Genomic DNA, 24,541 nt, shown 5'->3' on the forward strand with positions numbered 1-24,541 from the left:
TTATCCAAATCACTCAGTCATTCAACAAGGGCTGAGTCTGACCCTGGGAAAGAAGGAAGCTAGGCCCTGAGGGGCACTCACTCCATAAAGAAAAATATAAGCAAACAAATAATTAGTTTTGCTCTCACCTAAAATCTTGAACAAGACAAGCATAATGGCTTTCCAAAATATGATAAACATAGACAATTATGTGAAAGATCATGCAACCGTTATCTGATGTTAACATACAAGTTGTTTCACAATTATAAAATAGCGAAAATCTTAAATACTGTATTGATTCTGAATTTTACCAAAATTTTTCTTTCCCAAGACTTTTAACCTTTCAATATGTTTTACAGTCTGAACCAAAATGTCAAGAAGAAATTACTGCATTTTGATACAAAAGCAAGCCTCTTAGAAACTAGGGATGGCCACATCCTAATCCACATTAACCAGAAAACAGGAGAAAAACCAGTAACCGTAATAAAAGGTACACATTTCTGGAGAATTTATCAGGAGTTATTCCAACTGACCTTAGGGAATTTTTTCATCTTCTTTGCTCTCTGATCCCCCTCATGAATTACACTAAGTCTTTCTACCTGACATGTTCAATGGTTAATACAGGCCAGACTCCCCCAAACTCCTAATAATGTGCTGAGCGCTGACAGGACCCAACACTTTTAGGCTCATTGGTTTCACTGGCCTCGGTGTTAACATATTTCCCCTGAGTCATTTTCACGTGCGTTCTAAACACTCTCCACCTCCAGATCAGAACATTAATATGTAAAAACATCCCTTGTCCTTTAATATCATCTTAATAATCACAATTAGCATTGCAGGGTGAGTTCCATGGAGCCATAAAGGACCACTCCCCTTAGACCACTCAAGGTGATGAGTTCCTCACCCTGGCCTCCAGCTGCTCTCTCTGGCAACAATCTACCACAGAGCTTGCAACAACGAAAACTCTGGCTTAACTAAACACACAGCACCTTTTTTCATGTGGAGAACAGGGCAGAAGCCTGCTAAATATGTCTTAGGGGTCTTCATCAGGCTACATCTCAAATGAGCATGTTTGTAAGTGCAGAGAAACCATCACACAGCGCATGTTCAAGTCTAAAGAACAAGAAAACAGCAGTGGGGAGCCTCTGAGGCCCCCGGCTCAGCATAGACCAGTCTGCAGCCGGCGCTGATGAGCACGTGAAGCGCTCAGGGGCGGGCCCCCCGGCCCACGACTGCCCTCACCTGCGTGAACTTGATGGTGAAGATGGCGTGAGACCGGCTGCTGACGTCATTCATCCCCGTGGCGGCGGTGGTCCGGTTGATGTTTCCTGCGTCCATAAGCTCTTCAACATCACCATAATTCTGCACTAAATGTTTGGATAAATCTGAAAAAGAAGAGGAGGGTGAAGAAATCTCCCCAGTAGATAGTAGAGGCAAGAAGAGAGGAGGTACCTCTACAAAATAACACACGACTGTACGATCTGTGCGCTTCCCAAGTGGCACAGGGGTAAAAATCCATCTGCCAATGCAGGAGAGGAGGGTTCGATTCCTGGGTGCGGAAGCTCCCCTGGAGAAGGAAATGGTAACCTACTCCATAGTTCTTGCCTGGGAAATGCCATGGACAGAGGAGCCTGGCAGGCTACAGTCCATGGGGTCACAAATAGTCAGACACGACTGAGGGCACATGCATTTGCACCTGTAGAAACCTGTGGTGGTTTCTAACGCAGACTCAGGAGCTAACTGCCTCGGGTCAAGTCCCAGCTCGGTGGCTGACCAGTGGACTCGTAAGGTTGTGAAGAAGTCATTTAACTTCATTGAGCCCCGGCCACCTCTCCTGATAGGGCATGCCTATCGCATAGGCTATTCAGGATAACCACGAGATATCACAGTCAACACCATTAGCCCTAATCACAGTCAGGGAAAATGCAAACACTACCTCCATGCAAAACATGATCACATTCTTTAAAATCCTTTTTAAAGAAACTTTTGATTCATTTTTTTTGAGAACATTCATATGCTTTTATACTCAAAAACTACAAAAAGTACACTGTTCAAGGGTCTTTCCCCTCCACCATCTGATAACCTACCCCACACTTTCCTGTCAAGCAACCCAACATTCTCATTTTCCCAAAACTTTCTAGAAATAAGCCATATGTATACAGGACATTACATAAATATTAAACCATCTTTTTCCTCCTTTTACACATGGTAGCATACCATACACATTGTTTTGCATCTTGCTTTTTTCTGTGTAATAATACATTGAAGAATTTTGTGTATCAAAGTGATCCCTCATTCATTTTTATGGCTGCAGGGCACTAGACTGCACTAGCACTAGACTGTATGTATGTACCATAACCAATTTAATAGTCTCCTATTGAGATGACAGACATTGTTTTGAGTGTTTGCTTTCAATACAAGCAATGCTGCTACAAATAATCTTGTACACAGGTTTTTATGAGTATGTGAATAATTCTGCAGGACAAATCTTTTTTTTTCAGATAAAATATTATAGGTTTATTTAAAACTTAATTCTCACCTTGAGTATGCAAAATACAAACTCCACAAAATGTTCTTTTTTTTACTTTGTAGTTTACAAATATACAAAATAGAAGTTTGCTTAAATTTATATTATATATTTATTAAGGCAAGGAGCTATATAGAAAAAAAATTTGTTCTGCTTAAGGCATACTTGGGAATAAACCATTATACAAATTATTACACATCTGAAACCTCAATACATAACAGACTATATAAAAGATTAAAGTAAACCAGGTGTATTTACCTGACTTAGGTCATAAATTTAGATCAGAAGACAAAAACAGATTTTCCTTGTCAAAGTAAGCAGCAGTTTGAGAATTTGGGCCTCATTTGGTACCTTTAGAACCAAGACTTACCAAAGAACCATTGTTTAGGCCACTAAACACCATTTTCTGTACCTGAATTTCTTCCTCTTCTTCTAAGAGCGTCATAATGACTTTTAGAAGGCAAACAGAATACAATGTGATCTTTATGCTTATATTGCATCAAAACAATTCAAGGGGTTCTGGTCTTCCCTCCCCCCAACTTTCAGATCTAATTTATACCCTGATATCCACAACTTCCAGTCACCCCCTTGACGTTTTGTAAGTCCAGAAATATATATATTCAAGTTGGATTTAGAATTGGAACGCTAGAAGATCCAGTCACAGACTCCATCTGTTTTTTTCGTTTTGTTTTTTTTGAGTTTGTCTTTTGGTTTCCTGTGTCTCCTGATTATCCATTCACAAGTTTACTCCTTGGGAACTTGACCATGACTGTAGTGCTTTCTAGCTGGGTTCCTCCCCTCACCAGGAAGACAGTGCGGTCACATCCACTGTTTGAGGATTTAAAAGTGCTTCTTCGTGTGTAAGGGAGGTGGTCCAACCTGGAGAATGCCCGGTCGCGCTTCCGGCACTGCCCTGGGTGTCTGCCATAGTGCCTGGTCAGTTCATCTGAGCGGGCAAACTTCCACCCTCGGCCATCCCAGTCACAGTGGGAAGGTTTCGCACCTGTGTGCACCTGTGTGGGGTGCGCAGGTGTGCCTGGAAATGAGAACTCTCCCGGCAGGTTTAGCCGCAGCCTGCGTAATCACAAGTGTGAGAGGCCGTCCATTCCCGGGGCCACGACCTCCTCCTCCTCTTCGGCTTGGGCTCCTCCGGCCTGCAGGAACCGGCTGGCACGAGCGCTTGGTCATGGCGCGGTGGGACGTGCGTCTGCATCTGGTCAGGCAGGCAGGGAGGGTGGTTGGGCCCAGGGTGGGGATGGAAGCCCAGGGGGAGCGGCAGGGCAGGGTGACAGTCCGGGCTGCTCAGCAGTTCCTCGGGACCAGGGTCGGGGTGGCCCTGCTGGGGAGCTGCCGCCCCAGGGGAAAGTCGTGCGCAGGCTGCCGGTGGTCACTGCTGAGGGGAGGTCCAGTGCCCAAGCGGGCCTCGAGGAGCCGACAGACAGTGCATGAGGAGACAGCCTCCCGCTTGATCTTTGGGCACACGCGCGGCGGCCCGCCGCTGTAGGGCCCACCACCACCGAGTGGCTGCCTTCCGGGCCGCCTGTGCGAACACCGATGACCGACGGGCTGCCGTACTGGCTGCCAGGGGCACTCAGGCGCCCTCAACACGAACGTGCCCACCAGTCCACCACCTGGCGCTGCGGCAGAATGCACACCGGGTCCAATTTGGGCCACAGAAGCTCGGCCACGAAGCCGCTGGAGGGGCTCACGTCACTGATGTCCGCCAGGTTGATGGGAGCCTTCGGAGGGGGTGCAGACTCCCGCTGCTGAGGAAGCCGCCGCCCACGCCGCCCCCGCACCGCTGCGCCCAGGTCGCCCCAGCCGGGATCGATTGCTGAGGCTGCAGGTGGAGGGTGCGCTGGCGGGCCGCTGCTCCATGGGGAAAGCGAGGATGAGGCTGATGCCTACAAGGACGCCGTGGCGGCCACGGGCTCCTGATGCGACAACGAGCTGGAGAGGATAAGGTCCAGGTCCAGGAGATCACGGAACTCCCCCGCCTCCCTCCCAGGCAGGAGGGCCGGGCTGCGGCTGCAAACTCCACCACTCTCCAGGTCGGTGGCCGTCGCCGCGGCCGCCACCCAGGTAGGGGTGGCCGGGAAGTACCGGGGAAGCCGCTTCATGTTGGGGAGCTCCTTCTGCCCAGCGGTCATTCGGAGCACCTCATCCTTCCCGCCGGGCCAGACGCGAACGTGGGGAGGGAGGCGAGAGGCGCCTCGCTGGCGGCCACATCAGACTCGCCAGGTGGCTCATTAACATGGGGGCCCAAAAGGTCCTCAGGAGTCCAAAGCGGTAGGAATATCCAAACCCCAAAGTCAAAGAAGAGGAAAAAAATTTAGAAACGAAGCCAAAATCAAACCGCAAACTGACCAAGATCCTTCTTCTTTAGATTAAATACAAAAGGGAGATGCCTTTAAAATAAAAGTTGCTTTGTCAACAAAAGTTCTTAGAAAAGTTGTAAACTTGTAAAGATGGACAATCAGCAAAGCGCGTTAAGCAGGGCCGGTGGCCAGGCTGCGCTCTCTGCGACTCAGCAGCGTCCCCCACCGCTGCTGGTCGCCGAGGCTGTGGCCGGGTGGCACGCGACCGGCGCAGCCAGGTAAGGCTGGCCGCGGGGGCGCGGATCCGCGGACCCGCCAGCGGCGCGAGGCTCGGGGTCCAGGGGGCTGCACGGGGCGCACACTGGCGCGGGCGCACGGGGGGTGGGGTGCCGGAGGGGCGGGGAAGGGCGCTTCGCCCGCCACCGCCTCTGCCCCCACGCGCCCTCCGCGCGCCGCAGCCACGCTCGCTCTCTCAGCCGGGGCCCCCAGAATACTGTCTAGTCAAGGCTATGGTTTTTCCAGTGGTCATGTATGGATGTGAGAGTTGGACTATAAAGAGGGCTGAGCGCCGAAGAATTGATGCTTTTGAACCGTGGTGTTGGAGAAGACTCTTGGGAATCCCTTGGACGGCAAGGAGATCCAACCAGTCCATCCTAAAGGAGATCAGTCCTGGGTGTTCACTGGAAGGACTGATGCTGAAGCTGAAACTCCAATACTTTGGCCACCTCATGGCGAAGAGCTGACTCATTGGAAAAGACCCTGATGCAGGGAAAGACTGAAGGCAGGAGGAGAAGGGGACGACAGAGGATGAGATGGTTGGATGGCATCACTAATTCAATGGATATGAGTTTGAGTAAACTCTCAGAGTTGGTGATGGACAGGGAGGCCTGGCGTGCTGCAGTCCATGGGGTCGCAAAGAGTCGGACACGACTGAGTGAACTGAACTGAAATTCTTAACAGGGTGGAATTTCTATTGAAGCATATACAAACTGTTGATGGATATTGCAAAACTGTCCTCCATAGAAGGCAATTTACACACAACAGTAACAATGCATAAGACTGCATTGTGTCTCCCAACACACTCCCATCAGGTTCCTTACAGCTGCTGGGGACAGGTAACAGAAGCTATCTCAAAGAACTTTTATTCTGCTTTCCTCTGATTATTAGTGAGGTCAATCTTCCTTTCCTTCATTTAAAAATCATGCGTATTTCCAGGTGGCCAACAGACAAATGAAAAGATGCTCAGCATTATTAGATAAACGCAAATCAAAACTACAAGGTACTCCCTCACCCCTGGTCAGAATGGCCATCATTTTGAAAATCTACAAATAAATGCTGGAGAGGATATGGAGAAGAGGGAACCCTCCTCCACTGCTGGTGGCAATGTAAGTTGGTGCAGCCACTGCGCACACAGTATAAAGGTTCATCAGAAAACTGAAAGCAGAATTACGTATGCTCCAGCAATTCACTGGCTGTATATTCCTAGATATGCAGCCAGCCAAGGTACATGTACTCCTGTGTTCACAGCAGCACATTTTACAATAGCTGAGACATGGAAACAACCCAAACATCCCTCAAAAGATGAAGGGATAAATCAAGATGTGAGATGCATACATATATATACACGTGTGTGTATACACATCAATAAAAAAGAATCAATCAATACCATTTGTAGCAACATAGATCCAACTACAGATTATCATGCTAAGTGAATTAGGTCAGAAAGAAAAAGACAAATATCACATGATACCACTTCTATGTGGACTCTAAAATATGGCACAAATGAACCTATCTATTAAACAGTAACAGAATCACAGACACAGACCAAGGGTAAGGGGGTTGTGGGAGGAATGGAGTTGGAGGCGGAGGCCAGCAGATGTAAGCTATTATATACAGAAGGGATAAACAACAAGGTCCTACTGTATAGCACAGAGGACTATATTCAATATCCTATGATTAACCATAATGGAGGAGAGTCTTTTTAAAATGTGTGTGTGTGTGTGTGTATACACACACACACACACACACATATATATGTATAACTGAATCACTTTGCTGTATAGCAGAAATTAACACATTTAAATCAATTTTTTAAAATACTGATTAGAAATCATCAATATTTCTGTGGACAACCTAGTCACATCCTTTGTTCATTTTTCTCCTTGGTAGTGGAGCTGTCTGTAATTTACAGGAGCTCCTTATATATTAGGAAAACAAGTCCTTTGTCTGAAACTTGAAAAGATCCTCTCCGCCTTGTAAGCTGTTTTTTCACTTTGCCTATGGTGTTTCTACCAAGTATAAAGTTCAGTTTTTGTTTTGTTTCAGCATTTCAAATTTAACACTTTTATTTCATGGCTTCTGGATTTTAACTAAACAATTTTAAAAGCCCTCCCTTCTCCAAATTTCCAGAAAAAAGTAATCCAGGGTTTCTTGCAGTCATTATGTCACTTTTTACATTTAAATCTTTGATCCATTTGCCATTTACTCTAGTATAAAAAGTGAGCTCTGGTACCATTTTTTTTTCTTCCAGACAAGTTAATAACCCATATTCCCCAGTGTTTGAACAGCAGATTTATCAGAAACTAAATCCCCATTAAGTATTGACAGTAGATTCTGATTTTTACCCTGCTTGATTAACCTGTCTCTCCACAAACCCAGCTCTATAGTATGTCTTAACATTTGATAAGACAGTTAAAGGGAAAAGGCAGTTAGGCTAAAAACTATTAACGATAGTATTTATCACACACTCCATGGAACAAATACATAGTTACTCACCTTGCTGTGGGCATGAAACACAGAAGTTCAATCGAAAATTTACTACAATGCAGATGGGGTCCTGTTAGCACACCTGGCTTTCCAGGTGAAAAGACAACAGAAGCAGAAACATCTCTGAATCCATGACCAGTTCTCAGCCCTGCCTCCAGTGAAACAGGCAGAAAGGACACCACCAGGACAGGAGAGGCTGTCTGTGTGCGATTCCTAGTCCTTGGCCTCCCCTCAGCTGCCGCACACAGAGTGTGCAGAGCTGGCTGTTCTAGGGGCAGCCTTCCGTCCAGCCTGTTGTTAGAATAGCTCGCAGGAGCCAGTCCTTTACCCATCGCTCCTGGGGACAGTCCTCCCAGCGGACAGTGACCCGGCGAACGTGTCACAGCGCAAAGGCCGAGAACACAGCACGGGAACCTCAAACACTCTTCCCAAAGGTGAGGGGTCTCAGAATCACCCTACAGTCGTGTTACCGTTAAGATGAGTAAAAACGCACCCCTGAAATGCAACGCCATTTAAAGAAGCTATAGAGTTGCCTGAGAACTTTGGAAGTTTCTGGAGTTCTTAAAGGTAGACATGATCTATTGGCAAGCCCCTCAAAATCAGCTAATGGCCAGTAAAGTAGAAGCACATTAAATGAATAGAGCACAGTGGCGTGCTAACTTGCTTCAGTTGTGTCGGACTCTATAGACCCTACAGTCAGACTCTATAGACTGTACAGTCGGACTCTACACTCTATAGACTGTAGAGTGTATAAGACTCTATAGACTATAGCCTACCAGGCTGCTCTGTCCATGGGATTCTCCAAGCAAAAATACTGGAGTGGGTTACCGTGCCCTCCTCCAAGAAACCTAACCCAGGTATCAAACCCTGCATCTCTTACATCTCCTGCATTGGCAGGTGCCTTCTTTACCATTAGCACCACCTGGGAAGCCCCGGTGTTCAGTGGCAGCATGTGTAATTTTCACTATAATTAAACTCCAAAATTAGATTTTTTCAAATGTCACCATTATCCTTCTTCTTTTTCCTCTTAAACTATTACTCTTAAAAAAAATTCCCAAGAAGAAGAGAGCTGTGAAAACATCCGCTCTTACCTTCCACATAAGGCCCCTCTTTTGGATGCTCACGGACTCTTAGATTGAAGGTTTTGGATGACTTCCGTCTAAGTAGATCTCTCACACGTTCATTATAAATTTCTAAATAGCTAAAAATGTCAAACAGAGTTGAATTCAGTAAAATTACTTCAGGCACTAATAACAACAGCAGCAGCAGCATACATTTACGGGAGGTAACTATGTATCAGGTACAGCACTTTACGGGGATTATTTCCTTTAATCCCTACAATAGCTCAGAGGAAGGTACTATCATCCTCGTCTTACAGACTAGGCAGTAGAGACTTGGGGTGATTTAAACAGCTTGTCCAAGACCTCACAACCTCCAAGAGCTCAGGCAGCCAGGAGAATACCCTGATTGCCATATCTGCCCCCAAACCACTGACCAAACTGCCTCTCCACACAGGTTTAAGTTCAAGGAGACGGGGGAGAAAACACCTCAACCGCCCAGATTTATTTAAAGATCAGAATGACAGTGATCCAACCAACATAAAGAATAACACAAACCTTATTCAAATAAAAGAATAAGGCAAGTGGGTACACAATGAAAGGTCAAAAGCTCACTGCATTTGAGATGAGCATCATACATTAGTTTCAGACCAGGCTGGGTTACCTCCACTAACCTCCGAAGCCCTCATCCAAATGGTACCCAAGGAGGTCACTGAACACACTTGTGCTCTGAGCTTGACTTCCACCCAGCACAGCGCAGGAGAGGGAAAGGCAGACTATCTCCTCAGGGATCCAAAGGCCTTATCCATTCCTCACGCTTTGAATCCAGCTCACACACACTCACTCAGGCCATAAACCCTACCTGACTTCAGTTCGAAAAGACGCCTCATCCCATCTGGTGGTTTCGTTTATCTGACTGAAGAGCCCTTCACAGATCCGGGGTATTAAGCCAGAATCGCCCTGCAGTGGGAAAGAGGGGTCCCTCAGCTGTAACTTGAAATAAAAGCACCTGATGATTGCATCTGCAGTGGGCTGGGGTGGACTTTAGACTCCAGGGGCCTACAGGCCCACCCCAGGGACCTGGGCACACCACTCACCCCTTCCAGGACTGCTTCCTATCCTCTGAAATAAGAGGATTGAGCTTTGTAATTCCTACATGCTGGGACCATAGTAATAGACAGTAGTCAGGTGTCAATCAGCTAAACTGTGACTTGCAAATGTAAGATGTATTCTCTAGCTTTCAAACCAGAGTCTACTGCTGTAAAACAAATGTTAAAAAATTTGATCTGGTCAAAGGACAAAAAAAGATGAAATACACGCTGGGCAGAAACCTTAGGAAGTCCTCAAAGAAGCTATTTGTCTTACAAAGGAGGTGATGACCACATTGAAACATACAGACTGTGATGCACTAATTCCTACCCTGGCCTCCCCTCGACAGAAAGGTTTTAATACATCACATTACTTATGTGATGTGAGTATAATTATAGTATTCATGTTTCAGTCGGCACTGACAAGCTGACAAGCTTCAGAATGGTACCAAAGACAAGGAAAAATGCTCCTGTTAGGAGGCCAAACTCTGAGATTTCAATGTTTTCTTCTGAAATCTCTATTTGCACCTAATCTCCCATTCCCCCCACCCAAGAAAAAAAAAAAAAGATATATATACATATATATATATACACACATTTATATATATATCATCACAAGGTTTAGGAGAACTTTTTTTCCTTTATACCATTAAATCAGTGCCAATTTTTGTAAAAGAAAAATTGGCCCTTTCACCACACTTTTTGTTCTTACTTTAAAAAATCAAATAAAAAAGGAACACCCAAATGGTACTCAATTGTAAGGTCAGAGAAAAACAGCTGTAACTTGTGAGTGCTTTGTAAATGGTGAACTTACATAAACTAGCTAAGAGAAAATCAACAAGCAAAAAAAAAAAAAATTTTTTTCTTTCCTATTTTTTGGCCACACACAGCTTGTGGTATCTCAGTTCCCTGACCAGGCATCACACCCATGCCCGCTGCAGTGGAAGCTCAGAGTCTTGACCACTGGGGAAGTCCCATAAATTTCATTTTTAGAGAAGGCTTTTTTCCCAAAGCACAGCAGGAAAAAAGGAAGGGTGGAGTAATGGTGAAAGGAAATGTGAAACTGTTGAAATCGTCTGTTCTTCTCTTATTTTTCCCTATTTCTCAGGACTGAGGATTCACAGCACTGCATTTACTTCTCCTACTGCAAAGAAGACGCCTGGATTTAAGGAGCCAGGACACATGGGCTGAAAGGCTTTCATCCAGAAAGACCTATCCTCCTTTACTGCATTACTTCTCCCACGAACCACCAAACCTGCAGCATCTGGGCCCCTCTGAGCCTGCCGGCAGGAAGCCCAGCCAAGCTCTGCTAGGTGCTCGACTCTTAGAGTCAGTGAACAGTTTTCCAAACCATAACATGAGAAAAGTAAAACACAGGTCTGGAGAAAACACATAACGGGATAAGGTTCTGCAGTCACTCCCAGCTTCTCCTCTGTCATCTATTTTGGGGCACGTATGATTTTAATGTCCTTATGTATAGCATGACTACTAAACTCTACACACTACGTTTATAACTGTGTAGATGCTATATAACCTGTGTAATTCTAACACTTTTCATGTATTCACTGGATTTATGCAGTGCCTTTCCACCAAGGAGATTCTTTTTTTTCTACATTTTTCTTGGGGAAAAATGTTTTGAATAATTTTAAAAAGAACAGAGTTCAGTAATTTTATTCAAACTGTTGGGTTGGCAGAAAAGAAGAATAAATTACTTGCGGGCCCAGCACACTTTTTTTGATAAGATTATAAAGCCTTTAAAAACGGAAAATGAACTGAGACTCCCATCCATTATTCATGCTTATAAACTTAAAACTATTTCTAATTTTAAAATCTCTCAAAGGAAATTTCATCCCATTTATTACTGAGCTTTATCTTCCTACTAAAGAATGATGAAAACACGAAAAGCACGTTTAGTACCAACCACGGAGACAAAAGGGACACTCTCATGAGTCCAAAGAGAAAATGAGAAATTTGCTTCCCACACAGTGTAAGCAACGTACAGAGTCTCCCATCATAGTGTATGACTTTCCTGATCCGGTCTGCCCGTATGCAAAGACACAAGCATTATAACCTTCGAACGCAGACTTCACGACATCTGTGCCAAGGGTTTTGAAAACCTGGAAGCAAAAAAAAAGAAAAAAACCAAAAGATATAATTGCCATGGATTTTAACAGAAGCCCCTTCAGCGCTGACAGTATTCTTGAATGCCACTTTCATAGGATTATACCATGTAAAGAAGTCACTGAAGAGCTGTTAACAGCAGAACACATGGAGTCCAGTTTTTAATCAAAAGAAGCCTAACAAAGCAAAAGGCAATCTCATCCTTTTTCCCACCTGACAAAAGAGTCCTAAAATATAAAAAGGCAAACAAGGCGAAGTGACAATCATGGACAGAGGCAGAGACGATTTTAAAGCATGATGACTTACCATCTCAGAATTAAACAGACTTATAAAGTGATTCATTCTATACCAGGGCTTCCAGAAACTAAATATTCAAAACCTGAAAGTCACAGCAGCCAGAAGTTATGGCCCAAACCGTGCCAAATCAATGCCGTTGTTTTAAGGATACGGCTGTTCATCAGAGTCAGTCTCCAGAGGCTCTCACCAGCCGAGTGACGGGTGGGTGTGGGTGAGGCCGGGGTGATGGGCTCCCTTGAGTCAGAGTCCAGACGATTTTCCCTCTTTGGCTATTTTCCCAGGAAGATGGGCTCTGTGGGGCCTGGGACGGTGCCCACAGTCCTGAGTCCATGTCTGCACCCCACAACTGCAGTGGGACGCCCTGGGGAATGGAAGGGAGCGAAGGGCAAATGCTTGACCTACATGATCAATGGGAGTGAAGCAAACCGAGATGCCTCCTCACCCTACTTATCCCAGCGAGGGAGGGGACCAGCCAAAGCTTTCTAACCCCCACCTGGCCTCTCGGACCAGGACACCACGGGCACGAAGAACACCTCCCTCCTTCAAAAACAAGTCAAGTCAGCAGCTGGAGAGACAGCAGAGATGGGGGTGCGATCAGGTTCTCAGTCAGGGCAGGAAGACGTGTGGGATGCACACAGGCCGGGGCAGGATCCGCATCAGCCCCGCGGGAGAGCGAAGTCTCTGTGAGCGATGCCCGCCAGCCAACTCCAGAAACACCACCACCCCGTGGGGACCTGCGCCCTGCGGGCAGACCCCGCCCCTGACAGCCTGATGACCACCGGGCAGACCCCACCCCAGAAAGCCTGATGACCACCTGGCAGACCCCACCCCAGAAAGCCTGATGACCACCAGCCAGGCAGACCCCACCCCAGAAAGCCTGATGACCACCGGCCGGGCAGACCCCGCCCCGGACAACCTGATGACCACCGGGCAGACCCCACCCCAGAAAGCCTGATGACCACCAGGCAGACCCCACCCAAGAAAGCCTGATGACCACCGGCCAGGCAGACCCCGCCCCCGACGGCCTGATGACCATCAGCACCTCTCTCCCCTCCCCCCTTAAGCATCCCACTACCAACACAGGCTATCAGCCAGGATGCCTCCACCCCCTCATCCCGCCCTTCCGTTCAGGCTTCCTCTCCTCAGTCAGAGGTGTACAGCCTGTCCCTTCCACCAAGCCATCTCCACGGAGGACCTCTCATTACCCTCCTTCACTCTGACTTGAGTTTCATCCACTTCTGCTTCAGGAGCTGGCATTGTCTGATCTTTTTCTCACAGTCGGATGGTTAAGTCAACCTTCAACTGTGTTCGTGACCCACCCTTGGGGCAAGCAGTGTGGCCAGGTCCGCTGTCAGGGGACAGGTGAGGTGGCGGGCCACAGCGGCCACAGGGCTGAGACCCACAGCCCCCTCCCCAGCCCCGGCCTGCACGCTGGCTGGCGCTTAGCATCGTCCTGGAGGCCCCAAGCCCACGCGGAAGGCCTTCCCTCACCCCCTCTACACACACATCCACACACACCTCCATGAAGCAGCAGAACCAGGAATCCCACAGGGACTTTGGGCTCCCAACAAACCATCTGAGAGGTTGGTTTTCACCACCAAAACAGAATAGGAAGAAAACTGTAAATATTTATTTAATTCTTCCTAATTAGACAAAAAAAGAAATGACAGATTATCATTTTTAACACTTCACAGGGTGCCAGTGGAGAGGAAGAACAGCCTTCCAAAAGCTTCCCAAAGAATAAAGGAACAATCTCTCATACTTTTATCTGGGGCTAAATAAAGTCACGGAAAATACCATATTTAAACCAAACCCCAAGGACTTCCCTGGTGGTCCAGTGGTTAAGATTCCATGCTTCCACTGAAGGGGGCCTGGGTTCGATTCCTGGGCAGGGAACTCAGGTCCCACATGCCACAGGGTGTGGCCAAAATAATGACAATAATAAAAAACAAACCCCAAAGTTTTCAAGATGGAATTCTTCCCTTGGGTTAAAATCTACCCCCACCACTTTACTCCTCATTTATTCTCTAGAAAGCTACTCAGCTGGTGTTCCGGACTCAGGGGGCCTGGGGTAGGGCAGGGCTGGTGGACAGGACCCTGCAACAGGCACAGAAAAATGCAGGCCCCGGGGGCTGAGATGCAGGCCTGGCTCCATCTCAGCTCCAAGTCGGCTGGGGACCCTGAGAATCAGCGGGACGGTGCCCACACCTAGGGGCCCCCGGCAGGGAAACAGGCTCCCCATGGCAGCTCCCACCAAGGACTTGTCGACCACGGTCCACCAACTGAGGTGGGGACGGAGGGGCCGCTGGATGGGCTGATGGGCTGCCCTCCCAGGCAGGGACCCGGAGACCCACCAGCTTGTCTGAGAGGCTGTAAAGCTGATTCCAGAGCAGAGGGAGGCACTGCAGGGCCTCGCTGGAGAGCAACTGCCCACAGGCGGGCACCGTGCGAACAAAAGACTCTCCGTCCAGCTGTCAAGGGGGAGATTTTAGGTCTCAGGTTTTCTCTGGGGTCGAATCAAGGAACAGGCAAGCGTGAGAGCAAAGCCTCCCTTTGGAGCTGGAAGGCCCATTAAGAAAATGAGACCTTACTTAAATGGTCTTTAATCAAGATGAGTATGGACTTCAACTGCTCACTGATTTTTTTTTTTCTAAATTTAAAATTGATTTGGAAGGAAGAAATATTAACCATCATCTTACTTGGAATTTGTTTAACATTATGGGAAACCTGACTTGTACTACAGTAACGGGCATGATATACTGTCTCAAGGTGCCTTTACATTTTAATCATTTTTAAAGAGAAGAAAAAGACAAAGGGTGACCTCACGCTAAGCTGATGATCTTCCCCCTATTTAGAGCAGGTGTGTGACCTGTCAGCTCAGCTCCTGGGCAGGATCTGCCGGCATGAAAACGTGAGCCCAAACAACACCAGCTAATAAAATCAGAGGTGAGGGAGACTGCCTTTTGAACAGAGTAGAAAATGGGTGTTTTCCCCAAAATGCCAAACTTATAGAAAAAGAGATCAGATTTGTCATTACAGGTGGGAAGTAGGGAAGGGAGGAACTGGAAGAAGTTGGACAAGAGGTACAGCTCTGCAGTTATTAGAGAAATAAATACTAAGGATGCAATATAAAAGTGATGACTACAGTTAACACTGCCACAAAGTATACAGTAAAGTTGTTAAGAGAGCAGATCTTAAGAGTTGTCATCACAAGGAGAATTTTTTTCTTTTTCTTTTCCTTGTATCTATACGAGAAGATGGATGTCAGCTGAACCTACTGTGGTCATCATTTCACAAGATATATAAAGCAGACCACCATGCTGTATACCTTAAACTCACATGGTGATGTATGCCAATTACTTCTCAACAAAACTGGGGGAAAAATGCAAAAAATAGGTATTTTCCTGCATCTCTGCTGGTTCTAGTAACATGTGGTTCTACTAGAAAGCAGCGTTCACTCACATATCTCAAAGGTTTTATCAGTTTTGAAGTGAGTATAAATAACCTGAGACTGTTCAAAGTCAAAGAACCCAAACGGCTGAAGCTCAGTCCGGAAGCTGGGAAGTGTGCTCCTGAGTTGCAAACTCTTCATAGTCTCACTATTTTTAACTCTGGGAAGGTATTTTTGCCCCCTGTTACTGCTTCCCTGACCTTAACTCTCACTGAATCCAGGAACTGCCACCTGTTCCCATAAACGGACCACCAACCGCAGACGAGGCTTCCCGGTTAGCAAACGCATGCTGGGCACCTCCCGGGGCCAGGGCCCGCTGCCCACGCCACCACTCCCGTGCCTGGGCTTTCCCTCAGCACAGTCCCTGTCCCCAGCGGCCGCAAACCCAGGTTCAAGGCGGGGAAAGCCAGCCACTACCCGGGTAAGTCAGGAGGGAAGCCTTCGTGGTACTTCCTTCATCCTCTGGTGAAGACTCTCTAAGGAGCGGGGAAGGAACCAGCTTTCCCCTTAAACTCTCTCACACCGGTCTCCTCACCCCCATCCCTACATGGAAGCCCAAGTCCGGATTCCACTAGCCGTAACATTCCGTTCTTCGCCAGACTCCTAGCTACCAACGTTGGTAAGTCCATTCATCTCAGGACCAAAGTTACCTTCATTCCCTCGCTGCCCATTTCCTCACTCAACTGGGCGGCCCTGCCCACCTGTCACTGAGGACACACCCACCCTTTCTCTCACACCACAGGGCCTTCCGGTGGCATCGCCTCTGCCCTCAACAGCAGCCCTAGGATGTCAACTCCGCTTCAACTCAGTGGATTAGATCTGCGGACTTCCTCTAGTCCACTGAGTTACTTACCCTGAGTCTCTCTGACAAAGAAAAATGGAGGTACCGCTGACCTCGTTCGGTTCCTGAGGGGCTTAAACGAGGCAGCGGCCATGAGCACCCTGCAGCGTTTCTGAGTCCGGGGCAAATTCCGGCAACACGAGTTGCCCCTTCCTCTCCCTGCCCCTGCCTCGTGCCAGGCACCCCCCGCCTCCGCTCGCAGCCCCCATTCCTTCTGCCGTCGTCCTGTCGATGTTTCCCTGATGATGAACCGACATCTTCCAGGCACAACCCCTCCAGGCTCTTCCTTGGAACAACTTCTCCAAGTTCACAGCCCATCTTCACTCTAACCCAACACTTACGTTGCCTCAGAGAGCCGTCTCCACGAGACATTTCTAAACCAACTACATTTCTCAGATGTTAAGGAGTACGCAGATCATCTGGGGCTCTTCTAAAAATTCAGTTTGGTTCAGCAGGAATAGTCCCTGAAATTCTGCATTTCTAACACATCCCCAGGCAATGCTGAGATTCCAGCACGTGGACACACCAGGGGACAAGAAACTCGCCGATGATAGCACTTCAAGATGCTACCACGTGGGTAGGACAGCCAGGTTGGGAATTCTATTAGGTTGGTTGGAATACATTCTTAAATAAATGTGGTTATGTTATACATCATTTTAATGTGCATTTCTCGCTTTATGTTTTTGCTAATGATTTATTACTTGCTGTATATTTTATATTTATTTTAAACTATGGAAATGATGATAGACAAAAAGCAAATTCGAGTGATTTCCTTACTCAAGTTCAAAATGCGTCAAAAGGACCAGAGGACAACTCACAACATGAATAACACAGTTGGCCCAGGAACTGCTAACGGACATACAATGCAGTGGTGTTTCAAGAAGTTTTGCAAAGGAGTGCCTTGAAGATGAGAAGTGTGGTGTCCAGCCATTGGAAGTTGACAATGACAGTGACAATTGAAAGCCATCATCAAAGCTGATCCTCTTACAACCACACGAGAAGCTGCCAAAGAACTCAACGTCAACCATCCTAGTCATTCAGCATTTGAGGCAACTTAGGTGAAAAAGCTAAGTGGGTGCCTCATGAGCTGACCAAAAATCTTAAAAAAAAAAAGTCGTTCTGAAATATCGTCTTCTCTTATTCTATGCAACAACAATGAACTATTTCTCAATCAGATTGGGACGTGCAACGAAAAGTGGACTTTATACAACAACCAGCTCAGTGGTTGGACCATGAAGCTCCGAAGTACTTCCCAAAGCCAAACTCGCACCAAAAAAGGCCATGGTCACTGTTCAGTGGTCTGCTGCCGATCTGCTCCACTACAGCTTTCTGAATCCCAGCAAAACCATTACATCTGAGAAGTATGCTCAGCAAATAGATGACATGCACTGAAAACTGCAACACCTGCATTCGACACTGGTCAACAGAACAGGCCCAATTATTTTCCACGACAACGCCTGACCACATGTCACATAACCAAACTTCAAAAGTTAAACAACTATGCTACAAAGCTTTGCCTCATCCGCCACATTCACCTGACTTCTCACCAACTTTCTACCACTTCTTTGAGCATCTTAACAACTTTTTCTGCAGGGAAAATGCTTCCACAACCAGCAGGAGGCAGAAAATGCTTTCCAAGAGTTTGTTGAATCCTGAGCCACAGATTTTTAAGCTACAGGAATAAACTTATTTCTTGTTGGAAAAAATGTGATTTTAATGGTTCTTATTTTGATTAATAAAGATGTGTTTGAGCCTCGTTACAATGATTTAAAATTCACAGTCCAAAACAGCAATTATGTTTGTACCAACCTTAATACCCTCAGTTTAACACCTCGAGACCTGAAGTTACAATTAGAAAAAAGCTGTTAAAAAATAAAAGAAAAAAAAAAGAAAAAAGCTGTTAAGAAGCCAGGAAGAAGCCCAGAGATGCAGCCAGTTTCTCCCACAACACTGTGCTCCCCCAGGACCCCACTCTGCTCTAACACCCTGCTTGTCCCACCCAAGGAAATACACGAGTCCTTCTGGTCACGCGACACGTCATCACGCGATGGTCCCTGGAGGCCCTTCGGGTCTGTTCTTATCTGCCAATGTCAGGTCTACATTTCAGATCACAGAAGTCCACAGCACAGGTTTCCTGGACAAACCCCACCTTCATTCTATGTTCCACAAAGATTCTGGGCAAAACAATCTTTCTTTCTAGAATCCTTCTTTCTGGAAACTACAATGGTGCACCCAAGAAGGGGAAATGTGACTTAGGTTTGAAGTCTACATCCTACAGCTCTGCATCTGGGTAGGACTCAAGGTCAAATGAGCAATCTGCCAGGCTTAGCAGTACACACAGGCAGACCTCAAAGACACTGCGATCCAGTTCAGATCACCGCAACAAAGCAACAACTGCAATAAAGCTAGGCTCACAAATGTTTTGGTTCCCCATGCAAATAAAAGTTATGTTTATATTATATTGTAGTGCATTAAGTGTGTGGTAGCATTATATCTAAAAAGAGTAATACACATACTTTAATCAAAAAATATTTTCTTACTAAAAAATACTAACCATCATCTGAGCCTTCAACAAGTCATTATCATGTTGCAAGAGTAACATGACAATCACTGGTCAAATATGATAATAATGGAAGAAGTCTGAAATATCACAAGAATTACCAAAACGGGACACAGAGACACCAAGCGAACAAACGGTATTGGAAAAACGACACGAACTCACTTACACAGGTGGCCACAACCTTCGATTTACAAAAAAGAGTATCTACAAAGTATAATAAACCAAAGCACAGTAAAATAAAGCATGTCTATAAACGTCCCCCTCAAAATGCTCTATTTGCAGAGCTCCTTTAAAACTGTAGTCACGGCCAAGTTTTGAAACAAAAATTACGACCATGCTCAGAAGTGGAAAAAAAACTCCACCTTTTGGGGATGGAATTTATCTCAGGCCTAAGAGAAATGGTGCTATGTAACAACCAAAAAGCTAAGTTAGCAAAGACTAATTTTATATAAATCATATTCAGAAAAAAAAATTAGCCAAGACGTTTTAAAGAGTTTTAGGGTAGGCATGTTTTTCTCAACATGAAAATAAACCAAAATAGAGATTTTTGAAATCATCATACCATTTCTTGAGAAACATAATCTGGACTTTCTGTATCAGCAGAATAAAAAGAAAAGTCATAGGTGAAGGTCTTGGTCCGTTCTCTTCCTGAGTCCCCAGTCCCTCCTTCTGGTATCTAGAGAGAGAAGATTGTGATAACAAGAACAATGCAATAGAAAAACCATAATAATGTAAAGAATACTGTTAGCTGACAAGTAATCCACCCAATTCAAGGGAAAAAAACAATTTGTTAGAAGTTCACAACAATTGCCATTATGCATTATTTATACCCTGATTCAAATCCATTTACTTCGTCCTGACCACTTTCTCAATGAAGGAAGGAAGGAAGAAGAAAGCAAACATAAACTCCTCCCAGCCTCCTATTCAGGCTCTCTACAGTATGACCCAAGGCTACCTTTTCTGGACTTTTTACATGATTACCTTATATGACCTGACACTCCGGCCAAAGCTAGAGTCTGTACAACCCCAGGGGGTGCTGTTCACACAGATGACAGTGTGAGAACAGACGTGTGATCCACTGGCCCCACTAAAAACTCCAAGTCAGACGCCTCCTCTTCCATAAGGCTCCCCTTGGCACTCCATCCAGAAGTAATTTCTCCCACCTCTGAGAGATGAGCCTCTCCCAGGACACATCATATTATGAGTCTATTGCATATGTTTGCATACATCTCATCTACCTTGCTATATACCAAAACTGAACAAAAAAATCATGTTTAAACATCTGCATATGCCACCAATGCCTCACACAGCTCCCTGGATATGTGCTAAATAAATTTAATCGGTATCATATTTGCCAACATAATTCAGATACTACACTATGTCTCCTTTTCATCATAGGGGACTGGAATGCAAAAGTAGGCTTCAAGAGACATCTGGAGTAACAGGGAAGTTTGGCCTTGGAGTGGAAAAAAAAAAAAAAAAAAGGAAGCAGGGGAAAGGCCAACAGAGTTTTACCAAGAGAATGCATCGGTCACAGCAACACCCTCTTCCAGCACAAGAGAAGACTCTACACGTGGATATCGCCAGATACTCAATAGCAAAATCAGATTGATTATATTCTTTGCAGCCTAAGATGGAGAAGCTCCTACAGTCAGCAAAAACAAGACCGGGAGCTGCCTGCTTCTCAGATCATGAACTCCTTATTGCAAAATTTAGACTTAAATGGAAGAAAATAGGGAAAACCATTAAGCCATTCAGATATGACCTAAATAAAATCTTTTATGATTATATAGTGGAAGTGACAAATAGATTCAAGGGATTAGATCTGATAGACAGAGTGCCTGAAGAACCATATAGAGGTTCATAACACTGGGAGGTGGTGATCAAAACCATCCCCAAGAAAAAGGAATGCAAAAAGGCAACATGTCTGTCTGAGGAGGCCTTACAAATAGCTGAGAAGAGAACCAAAGGGCAAAGGAGAAAAGTAGATACACCCATCTGAATGCAGAGTCCCAAAGGAGGTAAGGAGAGATTAGAAAGCCTTCCTAAGTGAACAATGCAAAGAAATACAGGAAAACAATAGAATGGGAAATGCTAGAGATCTCTTCAAGAAAATTAGAGATACCAAGGGAACACTTCTTGCAAAAAGGAGAACAATAAAGGACAGAAATGGTACGGACCTAACAGAAGCAGAAGATATTAAGAAGAGGTGGCAAGAACACACATGATTTTTCTATCATACAAAAAATGTCTTAATGACCTAAATAACCGTGACAGTGTGGTCACTCACCTCATGTCAGTCATCCTAGAATGTGAAGTCAAGTGGGCCTTAAGAAGCATTACTTCGAACAAAGCTAGCGGAGGTGATGAAATTCTGGCTGAGTTATTTTAAATCCTAAAAGATGATGCCTGTTGAAGTGCTGCACTCAATATGCTAGCAAATTTGGAAAACTCAGCAGTGGCCACAGGACTGGAAAAAGTCAGTTTTCACTCCAATCCCAAAGAAAGACAAAGCCAAAGAATGATCAAACTACTGCACAATTGAAGTCATTTCACATGCTAGCAAGGCAATGTTCAAAATCCTTCAAGCTAGGGTTCAGCAGTACCTGAACCGAGAACTTCCAGATGTACAAGCTAGGTTTAGAAAGGCAAAGGAACCAGAGTTCAAACTGCCAACATCTGTTGGATCACAGACAAAGCAAGGGAATTCCAGAAAAACACCTACTTCTGCTTCATTGACTACACTAAAGCCTTTGACTGTGTGGATTATTAACAAATTGGATAATTCTTGGACCACCTTACTTGTCTCCTGAGAAACCGGTGTGCAGGTCAAAAAGAAACAATTAGAACCTTAAATGGAACAACGAACTGGTTCAAAATTGGGGAAGGAGTACATCAAGGCTGTATACTGTCATCCTACTTATTTAACTTATATGCAGAGTACATCATGTGAAATGCCAGGCAGGATGAAGCACAAGCTGGAATCAAGATTGCAGGGAGAAATGTCAATAACCTCAGATATGCAGATGACACACACCACCCTAATGTCAGAAACAGAAGAGAAACTAAAGAGCTTCTTAATGAAGGTGAAAGAGGAGAGTGAAAAAGCAGGTTTAAAACTCAACAGTCAAAAAAGCGAAGATCATAGCATCCGGTCCCAACATTTCATGACAAGTAGATGGGGGGAAATGTAAACAGAGACAGAATTTGTTTTCTTGGGCTGCAAAATCACTGCAGATAGTGACTGCAGCCATGAAATCAAAAGATGCTTGCTCCTTGAAAGAAAAGCTATGACAAACCTAGACAGTGTATTAAAAAGCAGAGACATCACTTTGCTGGAAAAGGTCTATCTAGTCAAAGCTATGGTTCTTCCAGTAGTCATGTACAGATGGGAAGGCTGGACCATAAAGAAGGTTGAGCACCAAGGAATTGATATTTCTGAACTGTGGTGCTGGAGAAGACTCTTGAGAGTCCCTTGCACAGCAAGGAGATTAAATCAGTCAATCCTAAAGGAAATCAGTCCTGAGTATCCATTGGAAGGACTGATGCTGAAGCTTCAATACTCTGGCCACCTGATGCAAAAAGCCAACTCATTGGAAAAGACCCTGATTGAGGGAAAGATTGATGGCAGGAGAAGGGGGAGACAAAGGATAGGATGGTTGGATGGTATCACTGACTCAACGGATATGAATGTGAACAAACTCCAGGAGACGGTGAAGGACAAGGAATCCTGGCATGCTGCAGTCCATGGGATCACAGAGTTGGACACAACTAAGCGATTAAACATTATATGTACTATAAGCTGTAAAAAAGAAAAAAATTTAAGTTCTTATTATTAAAATGTTTAAAACTCCAGGCACCTATTGCGGTTGTATCAAACAAGGCAATGTTTGCAAAACTCAAAAAGCAACAGAGTAATCAAGGAAAACGAGATTCCATAACACATGAAGAAAGGATATTCATCCAATGCTCGGGTCTCCCCACTGGTTCCAATAAATACAGTATTAGAATGATTGGACTTTGCAGCCCTGTGAACACATAAAGACAGAGGAAGCAGAGCAAAGCGAAGGTAACTAACAGCAGAGAAAGAGTGAGCGAAGCGAGAAGACGTGGGTGATCAGAGGAGGGGAAGCCAGGTGCGGCTGGGCAGAGCCAGGAGGAACAAGCCGTGCAGGTCAGCAGAGCAAGAAAGACATTCCACTGCAGAGGCCGCAGGCGAGAGGCAAGCACTGGCACCTCAGAGGAGGCCTCTGGAATCCCCCAGGGCACGGCCCGTTTGAAGACGGGGCACAGTACCCGCTTCCATCACTGGGGATCAGGTTACAGGACTTTGAAACTAGATTACAGAGCGTCCAGTCCCCTGAGCCATGAATTAACAGAAATCCAACCAGAGAGTGATCTGTACTTGGCCGCAGGGCAGCAGGCCTCTGAAACCCAAACCTGTGAGCTAATGACAAACCTCAGAGGAGGAGGGGGTTGGGTCCTTAGGGGCGAGATTCCTTTATTACTGATTTTACACACTTCTTTTCCCCTTAAGTGGAAAGCACCCAGGATATTTTAAATACAAAAGAACTTGCCATCTTAGAAAATTCTGGGATTTTTTTCACTTTTTTTTTTTTTTTTTCAGAAAAAAATTTCAATTTTTTACATTTTTTTTCATCTCCTGAGTTTTCAATAGTAATACCAGCTCCTCCTGCAAGGTTTATGAAGTTACTTTCAGTAGAAATGAAAACAGGGACTTCCCTGGTGGTCCGGGGGCTAAGATTCCACACTCCCTATGCAGGGGGCCTGGGTCCCATCCCTGGTCAGGGAACTACATCCCACATTATACAATGAAGATCAAAGACCCCGTGTGCCACACCTGGGACCTGGCAGAGATGAATAAATAAATAAAAATAAATACTTTTTTAAAAATGAAAGCAAATCTGGGGTCGAAGCTTATAATAATCCACAATGAGCTAATTTCCAGGCTAAAAATCCACAATAGGATAGACGATAAAAATGCCTGGTCTCACGTCCCCCAGCTGCGGCCTGGCTCTGCAGCTAAGGTCAACAAAACCAGAGGCAGGACAGGTGACAGGTATCACCTGTCACCCATTTGCTCCATGACCGATGCCAAGCCAAGTCCAAGCTGATGTCATTAACTGAACGAGAGAAGAAAGCTGTGGAAACAGATGTGTTGTACTCACCCACAAACCATTTAACACTGAAACAAACCACGTAACTCACAGAACTGGAGCCAGGCCAGGTCCCTACTTGCCTTTAAGTTTGTGATGGTCGTTTTGCTTTTCTCCATTTGAATAATGAATTTGGCTTCCAAGTCCTTTTCCCTGCAACACAAGTAATTCAGTATTGGTTAGGCAGGAGAGAAAAGGGTGTTTCTACAATTTTTGTTGTGTCTACTTTTTACGTACGGCGATCTGTTTTTATTCAGCAACGTGAGGCACAATCTCTAACTCCTCCCAAATCCTTAGGAACATAAACATGAGGACACACAACACAGAGGCCATTATCAAAAACTTAAGGCTGAAAACG

At 45.4% G+C, this 24,541-nt stretch overlaps 1 protein-coding gene and 1 pseudogene across 14 annotated transcripts in view; both read right to left on the reverse strand.

Moving 5' to 3' along the window:
• Positions 1 to 24,541, reverse strand: part of KIF16B (kinesin family member 16B) — a 279,760-nt gene that overhangs the window by 217,833 nt on the left and 37,386 nt on the right. For all 14 annotated transcript variants that reach the window (XR_009689993.1, XR_009689992.1, XM_061125978.1 and 11 more), the window contains exons 2-7: positions 24,267 to 24,336; positions 19,569 to 19,682; positions 11,737 to 11,853; positions 9,511 to 9,608; positions 8,682 to 8,791; positions 1,222 to 1,364 (exon numbers count right to left, since the gene is read on the reverse strand). Coding sequence is in view for 12 of the 14 variants with exons in the window: in XM_061125978.1 (XP_060981961.1) it covers positions 1,222 to 1,364; positions 8,682 to 8,791; positions 9,511 to 9,608; positions 11,737 to 11,853; positions 19,569 to 19,682; positions 24,267 to 24,336 (652 nt within the window). In the remaining 2 variants the exon portion in view is untranslated. The remainder of the gene's footprint in view (positions 1 to 1,221; positions 1,365 to 8,681; positions 8,792 to 9,510; positions 9,609 to 11,736; positions 11,854 to 19,568; positions 19,683 to 24,266; positions 24,337 to 24,541) is intronic.
• LOC133044520 (Krueppel-like factor 4) lies at positions 2,522 to 4,835 on the reverse strand (annotated as a pseudogene).

This window comes from Dama dama, chromosome 23 (assembly GCF_033118175.1).
Source record: "Dama dama isolate Ldn47 chromosome 23, ASM3311817v1, whole genome shotgun sequence".
In the NCBI taxonomy this organism is placed as follows: Eukaryota; Metazoa; Chordata; class Mammalia; order Artiodactyla; family Cervidae; genus Dama; species Dama dama.